Source organism: Centroberyx gerrardi, chromosome 20 (assembly GCF_048128805.1).
Source record: "Centroberyx gerrardi isolate f3 chromosome 20, fCenGer3.hap1.cur.20231027, whole genome shotgun sequence".
Taxonomy (NCBI): domain Eukaryota; kingdom Metazoa; phylum Chordata; class Actinopteri; order Beryciformes; family Berycidae; genus Centroberyx; species Centroberyx gerrardi.
Window position 1 is genome coordinate 15235854 of NC_136016.1, and position 13822 is coordinate 15249675.

The 13822-nt window shown below is 39.6% G+C and overlaps 1 protein-coding gene across 1 annotated transcript; it reads left to right on the top strand.

Annotated features, from left to right (window-relative positions):
- Positions 1–1601: 1601 nt before the first annotated feature.
- Positions 1602–12345, top strand: slc35g1 (solute carrier family 35 member G1). The gene is made up of 5 exons (XM_071916424.2): positions 1602–2171; positions 4199–4379; positions 5647–5781; positions 6492–6688; positions 8070–12345. Exons 1-5 carry the CDS (start codon positions 1703–1705, stop codon positions 8477–8479), a joined length of 1392 nt encoding a protein of 463 aa, XP_071772525.2. The 5' UTR covers positions 1602–1702; the 3' UTR covers positions 8480–12345.
- Positions 12346–13822: the final 1477 nt, after the last annotated feature.

The following is a 13822-nucleotide window of genomic DNA, read 5'->3' on the forward strand; positions in this document are numbered from 1 at the left end:
AGCTGTGATGCTGTTGGGCAGGTAAATTGTACTATTCCCTCAAATATTCCATAATATCTAATAACAAGGGGTGGTATGCCCTGTCATCCCCCATCAGACTGCTCCCTGAAGACAACAATCTTTGTTGTTGCCCGCTGATAGACACCTAATATAAGATGGGTGGGGTTGGCATATCTGACCTACTTACAGCTGACTGGTTCCATTCTGCGAGGCAAGATCAACCAGTCACAGAAATGTAGCTATGTGAATCCTTTGCAAACTGTAATCTGATCCAAGTTTGATTAAAACAATGCAATACCAGCAATACTGTAGTGAACACTGTTGAACACTGTCGGAGGTGGAGGTGTTACAGCGATCAGGGCTTGAAAATAAACACTAGCCACCAACTAAATGCTGGTAAAATGTGGCTGTTGCTGGTTAAGTATGTCAATTCTACTACTAGCCACTTTGGCAGCTAGCCAACCTGTGTTCAATCAGTCTTTCTCACCACTGTGACTAGTGACTAGTTGACAGAAAAGTAAGTTTCCTGCCCTGATTATGTCCATCAGTTTAGCAAGACTGTAGGCATGATACAGACACTCTCATAATAATAGTGTTGATTCCTGATGAATGACTTGCTAGAAGCGTCCCACTGTGTCGCCCCGGCCCTCTCTCTCTTTCACTGCACTCTTGCCCCTTTTCTCCCTCGGTGACAAAGCCATTGTTGTCTTTACTCTGCGACTAAAAGCCAACCACTGTGCAACACCTAGTACCTGTGCTTTCACACGTTCCACTTAGTCTGACATGGAGGAATTTTAAATTTATGATAACAATTAACAACTTCACTGACAACAATTTGCCAAATAAAATGTTTACGTTTTTACAATGTTGTGTAAAGTAATTTATATGATACTGCTTTTGTATGTAGAGGGGACCACACTCCAGTGTTTTATCTTTCATAGATATAGAATTTAGTTTAGATATTTAAAAAAAAAACCTTCACCTGCTAAAATGCTGTGTAACATGCTACTTCTGCAAAATAGTAGGTCTACTTGTGTCAGTCTAATTTAGTTGTAAGAATAGAGGATATAATAATCCATAGCTTTTTCTTTGTCATCTTGCTCATTGGATTTGATGTACAGTAGTAATAAAATGCTTAATAAAATGCTTAATCAGAGATGTATTTATTCTCAGTATTTTCTGCTTTACTTGTTGCTGCTGTTAATTCAGCAGCAAAAATCATGTCTTTCCACCTGTCACACAGTAGATCAGGATTGGGTCAGTTCTCATTCAGTTTACTCAAATCAAAATGTTAATTAAAAATACAATTTACATAGTAGAGTTTTATTCTAAATCATTCATTGATAGTTTGGATTGAAGAACACTGTTGTATCTCTATGTTGAAGAACCTTTAACCATGGTCTGTATCCCACCCTGAACCATGGCTACATGTTTATTGTGGCTGCAGTCTGTTCTTTACTTGTCTATACCCAAAGCACATACTTTTTGGACACATGTTGGTTTTCGTATTTATCTCATAAAGATTTGTCCGGCTGAAAACATGGAGTAAAGTCCACAAATTTAAAAAAAGTGGCTACACTGAGTACCCTCCACTGCCTCCCTGCCTTCGTATAGATGGCATAAACGTTGGGCAATGTTTTGGTTGTCCAGCAGAGTTGTTCTGGGTTTAGTTCTGCCCCCCTGTGGGTAAAGTAATCAACGCATGGGAGTTTGTGTCCAGCCAACAAGGTTACACATTAACCGGTGCTTACTCTCTCACTCAGGGCTACTAAAGACGGCACTCTGTCCAAGGCATGCTGCCGCTCAGCCGTCACATCTTACCATGGGCGACTTCACCGACTGTAACCACTCAACAGACCAGCGGGTTTTATCCGTACAGGACGACATTACTGTAGTGTTCCACAAAGTTGGCAACCATGACGACGACGACGGCGGCGGCGGCGGCGGCGGCTACTACGACGACGACGACAAGTGTGGTGGTGACGATGAACGGGCAGCGGAGAGGATTCATTTGCAAAGTAACAGTCATGTGTCGTGTGATAATGATGCTGAGGAGAAGGTGAGAGGGAGGACGAAATCACCGGATGGCAGCGAGAAGAAAACGCTATGCCCGCCGGCGTTTTGCCTAGGAGGAAACAAGCCCACAGCCCAAGGAGGAAGCGCACTTACAGGTAGCACGGCATTGTAACTGAAGCGGTAATGAAGCTGGGTCGCGCCATCGACCCTCCACATCGATGGCGGCAGTTAATGAACTTTGAGATGGGAAGGAGATAACGTTAGAGTAGCCTAGCAAAGTGATAAGCAGCCGGATAGCCAATGACCTCTTGCGTAGCCCCACGTTATACAACATGACGTAGGCTATCAGTGATAACACGTATAATGATGATGTAGTGGAGGGCAAACCCACATAAACTCACTTTACACACATTTTTATTAACCAGTAGTAGAGTACAGTTAATACTGTCTTTTAGGCTGCCATACATCTTAATGACGTAAATCCATACTATACGTCATAAGTCGTATCAAACCACGTGGGTTACGTAAAGATGTGGTTTCATAAGGAATAAAAAAACGCATATTAATGCTATTTCTGAAAATATAATTGATTTTATTTGTGTTGGTGGTGGTTTGCCCTGTGATGCTGGATGTCATAGTTTGCCTATCCACCTCTTTATTTACCAATATGTTACATTGCTGTTAATAACTATAATATGGGAAACATTTTAAACCCGCACAAGTTGTAGGCATATGTCTAATATAAACAACAACCCAGTAGCTGTGTGTGTACTATTTCCTAAAGACAGGCTACAGTAAGCCGGCTTAACATTTACATCATCCTTCAAGAGGATGGATGACTGTGCACTTTTACAGCACCAGGGGCCTACTTGTTGGCCATTAGGATATTAGAATTAGTTATAAGATCTAGTTATTAGGTTAAATCAGAACATTAGGCCTACAATGTTGATCTATGTTTATATTTAACAAGACATTATTAATTTTGCCTCTATTCATCTGTCAAAAAGAAAAGTTGAGTTTGGAATTGCAGAAGGCCTAAACCACAGGTGTAATGCTGTATAAGGAAGTAAGGCTTTATTTCTGATGGCAGTTACAGTAATGCTATTTTTATAAGTGGTTGTCATATACGATGTGAGGAAGAAATACTGAATTTGATGTAGACCCTTTTCTTAAAAATGGTAGGACTATGTAAACATATTCCCGCTCAACAACGGGCTTATCATAGTTTTGTTTTTTTTCTCACAGATTCTGACTAGACATTTTATTCCAATTCTAATTTGAATTTCAGTTTACTTTGTTTTCAGAAAGGGCTTACTAATATTCATTTATCAGGAATGGTCAGTTATTTGTTTATTTTTAGTCATTAGATTAAATCTTTTTAACTTTTTATGAACTAACAACCTTGCTCCACAAGTTATGCATCTCAGCGGAACTGAGAATGAAAATGAAAAAAAACCCCACATCATCCACTGGTGTTTTTCCTGTAATATGAAAGAGGGAAGTGGAAGTACCACTGAGCAATGCCATCTAATCTAATTGGGAAACAGAGGAAATTAGGAGGGATGACGTTCAGACATACATGTGTCTGCAGCCTGGCGCAAGGGTAAAAAATGAGCATAAAAAATGTTGAATGGAATAGCAAATTGAACAAACATTGAGGAGAAGCTGAAGGAAAGATGCCTGTGTGTGACCTCGGGTTGGAATTTAATCTGAGCAGGCACATTACAGTGCCAGAAGCAGGGTTTGCAAACACTACACCACTGTCTATTGTAGATCTTGTGTTTGCCGTTTTTGTAACTGAATTTTTACCCGGGCCACATGGAGTTCAGCAGCACACTCTTGGCTTCAGTGTCCCATCCTAAAGTTACTAGAACAACATGAGCACTGGAGTACAACAAAATGAGCATTGTGTTTTAAAACGATACTTAAAACGATACCTCGACAATCCATTTCTCTCTCGCTGCCTCTCCCTCACTGTTTCTTTCTCTCTCGTCTCTACTCTCTGCCTCGATCTCTTTCTCTTCCCTTACCCCTCCCCCTCTCACCCTGTCTCTCTTTCCCTACCGATTTTCCCTACACTTCCTTCTCTATCTCTCCGTCTTCCCCCCTCCACCCTTCCCTCCCTTCCTTTCCCTCCCCTCCCTCTCCCTAACTCTCTCTCGGTCTCTGTGTTTTCCTTCAGCCCCAGAGAAGAAGAAGAGATGTCCAGGCCTCGGTTTGTTCTACGGCCTCCTGTCTACAGTTTTCTTTTCCATCATTTCTCTCCTGGTGAAAACTATCCAGGGAGTCCATGCCGTAGAAATCAGCGCCATACGCTGCTTCTTCCAGATGCTCTTTGTCGTCCCCTTGCTCATCTATAACAAGTAAGTATGGTGGAGAAACTTAACCGTTTAGGCTTACAGATTTGGAGAATCTGTACTGTACAAACAGACTTGTGTAATTCAGGAATTAGCAGTAGTACTAGTGTTGTTACTGTGGGCGTCGTAGCATCGTAATAGTTGAATTTATCATCAGCTGTCAGTAGGTTTGAGAAACTGTGATTTAAAGTGAAAATCAGTGACATTTTCAGTTACTTAAGTGTCTTTTTTTGTTTCTCTCCATCGCTGATTAATATAAGACAACAGTGATTCAACCTGTACCCAGTTCATGAAAGCTTTTACATTTTGTGTTGTAAACATTCGGTGTTGGCTAGGTCTTTCCTGGGAAAAATCCCCTGGGCACACAGGCAGTGATGTGTTTTATGCAGCAGCAACAGCAGGTTGTTTGGAATAAATAGAAGAAGCACTGGTAGTTAGCATGAGCAGCGATAGCCACCATGGCTGAACAGGCAAAGAAAAGAGCGCCACCTACAGAAACTCAAACGCCATCAACAGAAAATCCAAGAAAAAAGACTTTAGTACTGGCCACACTGTTTGCCAAGCAGCAGGAATAGTAGTAACATTTGTAGTAGTATAGTAGTTATAATCTTGTAGTCTAGGCTATTGATGGTTACAAGTGAGTATGATTGAGAAACTGTATGTGTTAGCGTTGTAAATGTATTTATAATTGAAGATGATTTGGGGATTATGGCAACTTTAAGAAATGTATTCCATCAGCATGTTGTGGTTCTCTATGCATTGGGAAATACAGCTTTTCTTAATGGATAAAGCATCCATCCATCCATCAATCCATCCATCCATCCATCAATCCATCCATATCTCACCTCCATGTCCTCCTCCCTCTGCTCCATTAATCTGTCACCACCAATCCACCTCTCCCACCCTCTTTTCTGTCCTCCATCCATCCATTCATCACTGTCCATTCATACAGTACCTAAATCCATTCATCCATTTATTTACTATCACTCTATCCCTTTCTTCATTCCTCCCTACCTCTGTCCATCCATCCACTTAGCCCTTCATTTATCCATCTATATCAATCCACATTTCTTTCCTTCCTCCATCCACCCATTGATCCAGCCATCTATCCATCCATCAATCAATCATCCCTCCACCCTCTCTGCCCCTCCCTTTTCTCTCATCCATCCCTTTCTAACTCCCTTTGTTCCTCCCTCTGTCTCTCCATCCATCCATGCATCCATCCATCCATCCATCCATCCATCCATCCATCCTCATATCTCTTCTCCTCCAGAACAGGTTTCCTTGGTCCCAGGGATAAGCGTGTATATCTGGTGCTTCGGGGATTCCTCGGTTCCAATGCCATGATCCTCCTCTACTATGCTGTTCAACAGATGCCGCTAGCAGATGCCACTGTCATCATGTTCAGGTGAGAGTGATGTTTCTTAAACTAAGGGCTGGGACCCAAATTGAGTCACAGGTAGGGCTTACTTGACAGGGGGCTTACGTTTAAGCTGTCAACACATGACATACAAATCATCTCTGCTATTGCTAAAATCAAAAAGCAACATGTATTTGCGATTAGAGCAAAAAAAAGCATTTTAATGTTGTATTGTACAACTTTAGAAACTTGGACACACACAATATTAACATCTCTATCTTTCAGTGCTTTGTATGTCAAACGAAGCTGTATCCAGCGCAAAGTGGTTTTGCAGGTGATCATGTGTTGACAACTTAACACTACACTAACAAGTAACTAGAAATAGATTCTGCAACCCCCTTGAATTGTACAGATTTTCTTTTTTTCTTTCATCTCACCCTCTCTTCTCCCTAATCTCTCACTCGCTCCTACGTCTTCCTCGTCTCTCTCTCCCATATTCTTTCTCAATAACTCATTCATTTTACTTTCTCCCTCACACCCCCACTTCTTTTCCATTCTCTTTCACTCCATCTCTCTTTTTTCTCTCCCTTTCCATCTACCTCATTCATGTTCTCCCTCATCTTGTTCTCTCATCCTCCATCCTTTATTTATTTCACTTTCCCCTCTACTTTTTCACTGTTGCTCTCATGTTCTCACCTCTCTCTCTCGCTTTCTCTCAATCCCTTCCCTCTATTGTCCACCTCCCTTCCCCCCTTCAGTAACCCAGTCTTTACATCTCTGCTGGCCTGGATCTTCCTGAAGGAGAAGTGTACCATCTGGGACTGCGTCTTCACCGTTTTTACCATCACCGGAGTCATCCTCATCGCCCGACCGCCCTTCCTCTTTGGCGAGCGTCTCCATGGCATTGAGGGCAACTACAATAAACACATCAAGGGGACTATTGCTGCCTTCGCAGGTCATACGAATAATAAACTCTCTTTATATAGAAACAATTTTCCCAAGTTCTTTACACCACATTCTGAGCTCCAGTATCTGTCACTCTAACAGGCAACTTTACATTTTGCATTATATGAAAAACTGCTTTTCTGCTTGCTTCCAAAATTTGTACACTACACCACCAAAACAAGGTACACAAAAGTTCAATTTTTTTTCCTGATCAGTTAAACGACATGACCACATTTAGCATAAGGATAAGCAGAAAAATGGTTATAACATGGTGTGCCCAATCTTCACAAATCTTCAAACTCAAAAGGCCAGATGTCCCACGCCATGGGTTACATTGTCATAAAATTTCTTTCCTTTTTAAACATTTTTTTTATCCTGTCTCCTATCTAAACCTGTCACCTAGTGGTTAGAATGTCTGCCTAACAATAACAACATAGGTCAGTTAGAGCAGTTTGTCCACCAAACTTCATACATAAGCTAAATGCCCTCAGTTTGTCCACCAGTTTGGCATTGAATAGGTTGTCATGGGAAATCATTTCTTGAATCTGTATTCAGATTGTACGCTATTAGACTTTGGCTCCTTGATACATTTTTATTTAACAATGTCAAACTTACAGATGATTTAAATTCTCAAAGATGTTAATGCACTCCATCCTCTGCTCCTGTTTCTTCTGCTTGCTCTTTGCGCTTGAACCCTTACAAGTCATGGTTTACAGCTATATTATCCAAAGTCATTAGTTTTACATATAGTTACCATCTAATTGTCATTAATAAAATTGTTTGGAACCATACCATTTGGTACCTTACTGTGTTGGCATGTCAGTCAGCTTCTGGTGGGAGAAGTCAGACCTGCAGAAAACCGGTAATTGACATTCTTTCCAGCCTTGCTTTGTGATCCATACATGGGGTTCACCTGCTCCTGGTGTCAAAATGTATTCTGTGTTTTTTTCTCTTTTTCAAGGTGCCTCTACAATGGCTGCATGTGCCTGTATTTTTGTTTTTGTTTTGGGTGTAAAGATGTAAAGTGCACCAAATGTGTGGAAATGGAGGAATCAGGGAATGATTCCTGTTTGGTTTTATGAGATTATGTGTGTGTCCGGTAATCCTGTAAACGAATGGTCATGAGAGTCGTAACAACATACACACACAAACAAGTTTCATTCAATAATTTGTTAATTCATTCACTCATTCATTCACTTGTTAATTCATTCATTATTTTCTTTTATACCTTTGCAGATGCCATCCTCTCATACAATCTTATGATATATGTAGATGTACTGTATTTGTCCTTTCAGTTCTCTTTTTTCTTTATTAATTTATTCATTAATTCCATTATGTTGCTCATTCATTCATTAATTCAGTCTTTTATTAATCCATTTATTTATTCACAGGAGCCCTGGGGGCCGCCTGCACCTTTGTTGTCCTCCGCAAGATGGGGAAGAGCGTCCATTACTACCTCTCCGTCTGGTACTACGCCGTCATCGGCTTCATCGAGTGTGTCATCGTTCTCTCCGCCCTCGGGGAGTGGACCGTCCCGTTCTGCGGCCGCGACCGCTGGATCCTGATGCTGATCGCCGTGCTGGGCATCGCGGGCCAGACCTTCCTCACCAAGGCCCTGCAGATCGAGAAGGCCGGGCCCGTGTCCCTGATGAGGACTGTGGACGTGGTGCTGGCCTTCATCTTCCAGTTCATTTTCTTTAACCGCGCGCCGACCTGGTGGAGCCTGGGAGGGGCGCTGTGCGTGGTGGCGAGCACCAGCGGAGTGGCACTGCGGAAGTGGTGCAGCACCCGTAAGAGCTGAGGAGCAGTGATGCAACGCACAATACTCTAGTGTTACTATTTATTCTTTTTTTAGTTCATTTTTTCATTATTCTACATTCTTTCATTATTCTATATTTTATTCCTTTATTTACATGCAAACCTGTGAAGGGTTTTGAGTTTAAGAACGCAGAAATCTAAAAGGATAAACTAGTAGGAGTCATTATCCTAACAGCCTGAGACAATTTTGAACGTATCATCTTGCATTTTCTTCTTCTGGACAGAAACAGTATATGAGATACAGCATGTAGCCTATGATTTATTTCTGTCCTATGATTTATATTTATATGAATATACCTATGAAGGGAGTAAGAGGAAGGAAGAGATGAAAAACAGTAGATCAAAGTTGCCCCAAGCCTTACCTTGCCCTCCTGGAGCCTCTGAAGCTAACTCAGTATAGACATATACTCTATTTAATAGAGATTTTCTCCGTTTAATGAGAATGTGATAAAATGCAGTATGTGTGAATGGGGTGAAAGTTGAATTTCGCCATAATTAAGTCCCATTTTTCTCTTGCTCATTATCACGCTGCACTTAATGACGTTCTTAGTACTTAGTAAAAACCTGGACAATTGTTTCATAGCATTTGTTTTAACCTGCATGGAGTACCAGATGGGTGGGGTTTAGTGGTTTAGTTTAGGTAAGTTGTCAATCATAGAAAGGTATACTAAATTGACTTTAATATGCTTTCCTGTGATTGTATAAACTTTCTGATACTTATTATATTGTCCTGTGTACCAAGCCCTACCCATCAAGCACCTCAGTAGGAAAAAAAATCATTATTCACAAATAGTACTTGACCTAGTTCTGGTACCGATAATATGACTGCTATCAGTCTGCCAGCCATAATAAGTGAAGGAAGCCCAACCAAAGGAGCAATATTATCACTTTTAACATAAGATTTTCCACAGACCTTGAAGCCTTATCAGAACAAATGATGTCCATGGCCAATAAAACCCCACCCAAATTAGAGTTACAAGGTTTTCACTTGGCAGCGGCGTCATGCTTTAAGGTACTCTCAGGGATCTGTAGCCTCATATACGTATATAAATATATACAGTATATAAGGTTATTGCGCACATAATTACACTGAAATCCAAGCCAAAGTTGTTATCCATAAACATTTTTTAACTTGTTTGAATTTGTTTGTAACCCACATTTATTTTTCTCCAATTTTCTGTGATATATCAAAAGATAAAGCTAATAGCTATCATTATCCAATGCATGGGTTCCATATATATAATATAAATAATTTTTTAATCATATTCTTTGAAGTGCCTTAAGCAGGGAACTTAACCTCAGCTGCTCCAGTGGAGCTGCTCGGTAACAAACTGAAAAACACTGTGGTTGTGCTGGGCAGCTCTCGGGTGTGAATGAGCATATCAATATGAGGTAAAGGGTTAAAAAATTATTGCATGATGGAATCATATCAATACAATCAATACATTAGACAGGTTGTGACAAAATGCAGGTGTACACTTTTTCCCCATAGAGGTCTCTCAAGTGGAGTCAACCTCCTCGTTTTGGCTGCACATCATGTTGTATTACTGAAGCATTTAATTAGCGTGCTTAACAATCTAAATTAATGTTTTATAGAAAGATTTTGGGTAGTTTTGTTTGCACTTTATCTTTGCCAGAGGCTTTTGAAGTACCTACTGTATGTACTTCCAGGGCAAGATAGCAATACAGGGTTATATTTTTTTACCTGATTGGTAAGCACTGGCAGTTGTAGAAATCCATACCTGGCTGGCATAAACTGATGAAGAAGAGAACATGGATGAAATGTAATTTCTACCAGAGAAAGTGTCAGTAAACTGCCACTATAATTCAACAAATGAAATGATAATCCAAAGCAACTGTGACTAAATAGACAACTGCTTCATGTTATTGAAATAAAAAGATAATTTCCTGAATTAGGTCTAGGACCAGAAAAACAAGGAGATGTGAAACAGCATCATAATGCTTTTTAATGTAAACATGCAGATCTATGGAGACCAGCGGTTGTCTGACATGGGAAACAGAGTGTCACCTGGGCTACATCAATCAACTGAATAGTAGCAAAGCAGTTGCACTATTTCACCAAAGTAGGAAGCTGATATTCATCAGATGTCGAGATTTTACACTTCAGTGTCACATTTTCTGTGTCAGGCTTAATGACTCATGAGAGTCGTCTCACCTGTGATCCTGTTGCCAATAGAAGATTATTGATTATGATTATCTGGAAGTGGACTAGGCCTTATACCTGGCTGAGTCCAGCCTCAAGGCTGGTTGTTCTAAGATAATCTTAGGGTGGCGATACACTCAACACGTTTTGGGCAATGTAGATGGTGACCACTCTGAGCAACAGGCAAAAAAGTGTTAACAAACTAACAAGATGTTGCTGTGTGCTTAAAGCAACACTGCTGTGGCAACTCCTTGGGTCCTGTTGCCCCAAAACAGTTGCCCTGTGTATCACTGCCCTCAGTTGCAGTATAGAGCAGAGGTGGTCTTTGTGCTTAGATGTTTTTTGAGGAACCCAAACAATTCCTGATTCCAAGGGATGGAAATTTTTGTAGCCCATCAGCTGTGTCTGTGTGTATTTTTCTGTCTGGGATAGTATACATTTGTAGTGTAGTGTTTCTGTGACAAAGTAATTCCCCACTGTAGGGCTAATAAAGTAGTGCAACTACAGTCTTCTGTTGAAAGAATATTTCATTGGGTGCAATAGAGATGGAGAAGTCAGCCAATTAGAGCTGCTGGTCTGGTGCCCAATATTCTTAAGGACACAACACTGCTGTACCTGTTCACCTTTGACCTGTTGAGAACTGTGTCAGTGCAGCTGCATCATCAAGAGTTGCCTTCTTTTTATATATTCACATCACTAATAACTGAACTGAACCTGAGTTTGCACATTATTGTTTTGTTAAAGTGTCTGTTATGACACTTTGTATGACAATGATCTTTGTTTTTTCTTTTATTCTCTTTCTTCAGGAATCAAACAGAGGCATTTTCTTAAACTGACCTGAGACTCTTTTCACTTAGACTCTTTTCTTCCATATGAATAATTTGCTGTAGCTACTTAATTACTCAATTATGCACAATCATTATGCAAGCACAATACGTTTCTAGATTTTGCTGATCAAGCTCTCCATTTTCTGTTAGTATCATTCTGACTAAGGATGCACTGGTACCACTTTTCTATTGCTGATACCAATTCTGAGTAGTAAACTTTAAGTATCAGCCAATGCAAGGTACTGATCCGATCCATTGCTTTAATTGAATAATATAGACTTAGCTGATTAGTTTGGGGTCATTGCACAAAAATACATAATAAATGTTTAGAGTGATGTAGCATCTGTCTATCTGTAGTATAATAAAAATCAGGTTGCTTTGCTTTGACTTGTGACATGTTACACGTGTATCAGATCTTAGTATGGGGGAAAAACACTGCTGTTTGTTAAGCACTGTCACAGCTATTCATCATTGTTCATGGTAGAATGTTACATCACTTCAGATGTTCACAGAGGCAAATTCTGTGTTGCTGTTGTTTGATTTGCTTTGACATTGATTTTTTTTTTCTATGAATAATAGTTCAACTAAATGCTGGTAGTGTAAGCACAATGTGTTGTATTTCTATAAAGTGCTAAATGGTTAGTTTATTAGTGTGTTACCTACAAGCCTTACAAACCTATACTGTTTTTAGGATTTTATAATAACTATGCTTTAACTGTATTTATTTTACTATTTCTATAATGTATTATATCAAAATATTATTCTAAAAGATGTATATATTTATGCATAATGATGGATAATATTTTAGGAGTATATTATGATTCAGGAATAAATACCAATATGAATTTATAGTCTATTGGTTTCTTTGGTTTTGACTAATGACAATAACAAGCTAATCAGTTTCATTCATACTTAATCGCCATTATGAAACAACATTGTATTTCTGCTCACAAACTCATTTGCAAACATGTTTCTCCGTCATAAATCTCTTGAGAAATCATGTAGTATTCAGTCAGTAAATTACCATGTTTCAAAAATGACTGAAAATTGTGGAACAGGCCCAAATTGTGTAGAGGTTTTGTCTGTGCTTACACCATTGTCCCAAGGCCTTCTATTGTGTTTCCTAGCTCCACTAATGACTCTATAGGAGACAATGGTAGAAACTAGGCTATGGTTTGTACAGGCAACAGAACCTTTCACAAACCACTGAGTCAGGTAGCTGTTGTCAGGACTGCTTAGAATAGTAGCCTACCTGGCTGAGTGGATTGTTGTCATTGTCTTGTGTTTGTGTTTGTGTGTGTGTGTGTGTGTGTGTGTGTGTGTGTGTGTGTGTGTGTGTGTGTGTGTGTCACTTGTCCCATTGGACAGTTTTTATTGTGCCATTGTTTATTTTTTCCCTTTATTCGTAAACAAAACATTTGTGAAGTGTTGTTCACCCATATTGCATTGTGTCACAATATAACCCATATTTTGCAAAACATAAAGGCTCGTACCTTTCACACTGCTCTTACCCCGGGGCTAATGGCATTCAAATGATGTTGGCAACATGCTACTTCGGGCAAGAGATATAGGGGTAACTGGGATAAGAATGTGTTGTCTGAAAATCAATAGTGTAGGTTTGCTTCCACTTACAATTGGATTTGTTTCTACCTTTAATTTCACAATTATAAACACAATGCAATTACTATCCATCCCAACCATTATCATCTTCATAATGAGCACTTTATAACCTTGTCAGAACAAAGTGCTATAAAAACTGTACAAATACTTCATTGTGATAAGGTTTTTGATTTTGTTGATTTTATTATTAGTATCAGAAGTAGCAATAGTAGTAGTAATAGTAGTAGTACTATCAGTAGTAATACTAGATGTTGTAATAGTCACAGCAGTAGTAGTAGTATCAGTAGTAGTAGTGGTATCGCTAATAGTATCAGTAGAAGTGGTATCTTCCTAGACATGCAATAGCCCTTTCCAGACAGCAGAGGGCAGAATCCTCACAGGTAAACACTGTGCTGAGAGCGTATGGACCACAGAGACTGAACACGAAAATTGTTTTCACTAAAAAAAATGTCAATGTACAAAACATTCAGAAGTCATTAAGAATAAAACAGATTGGCCTGTAAGAATGAAACAGGAAAATGCAATGAGAAGAGAACAGGTATAAACTTAATTAATTTATATAGAAGTCTGTCTGTAAAAAATCTAATCAAGTCCAAATTGGGAGCTTAACTGGGTATTATGGTTCAGTTAGTATATTTTGCAGTTAAGAGTCTTGCTTTGGGAAAGGAAAGCCAACAGTCTGCTGACACCATCAGATAAGGTCAGAGGTGTACGA

Coding starts and splice junctions, on each gene's coding strand:
- slc35g1 (XM_071916424.2), top strand. CDS start 1,703: ATGGGAGTTTGTGTCCAGCCAACAAGGTTACACATTAACCGGTGCTTA. Junction 2,172..4,198: donor AGGAGGAAGCGCACTTACAG/GTAGCACGGCAT, acceptor GTTTTCCTTCAG/CCCCAGAGAAGAAGAAGAGA. Junction 5,782..6,491: donor GCCACTGTCATCATGTTCAG/GTGAGAGTGATG, acceptor TCCCCCCTTCAG/TAACCCAGTCTTTACATCTC.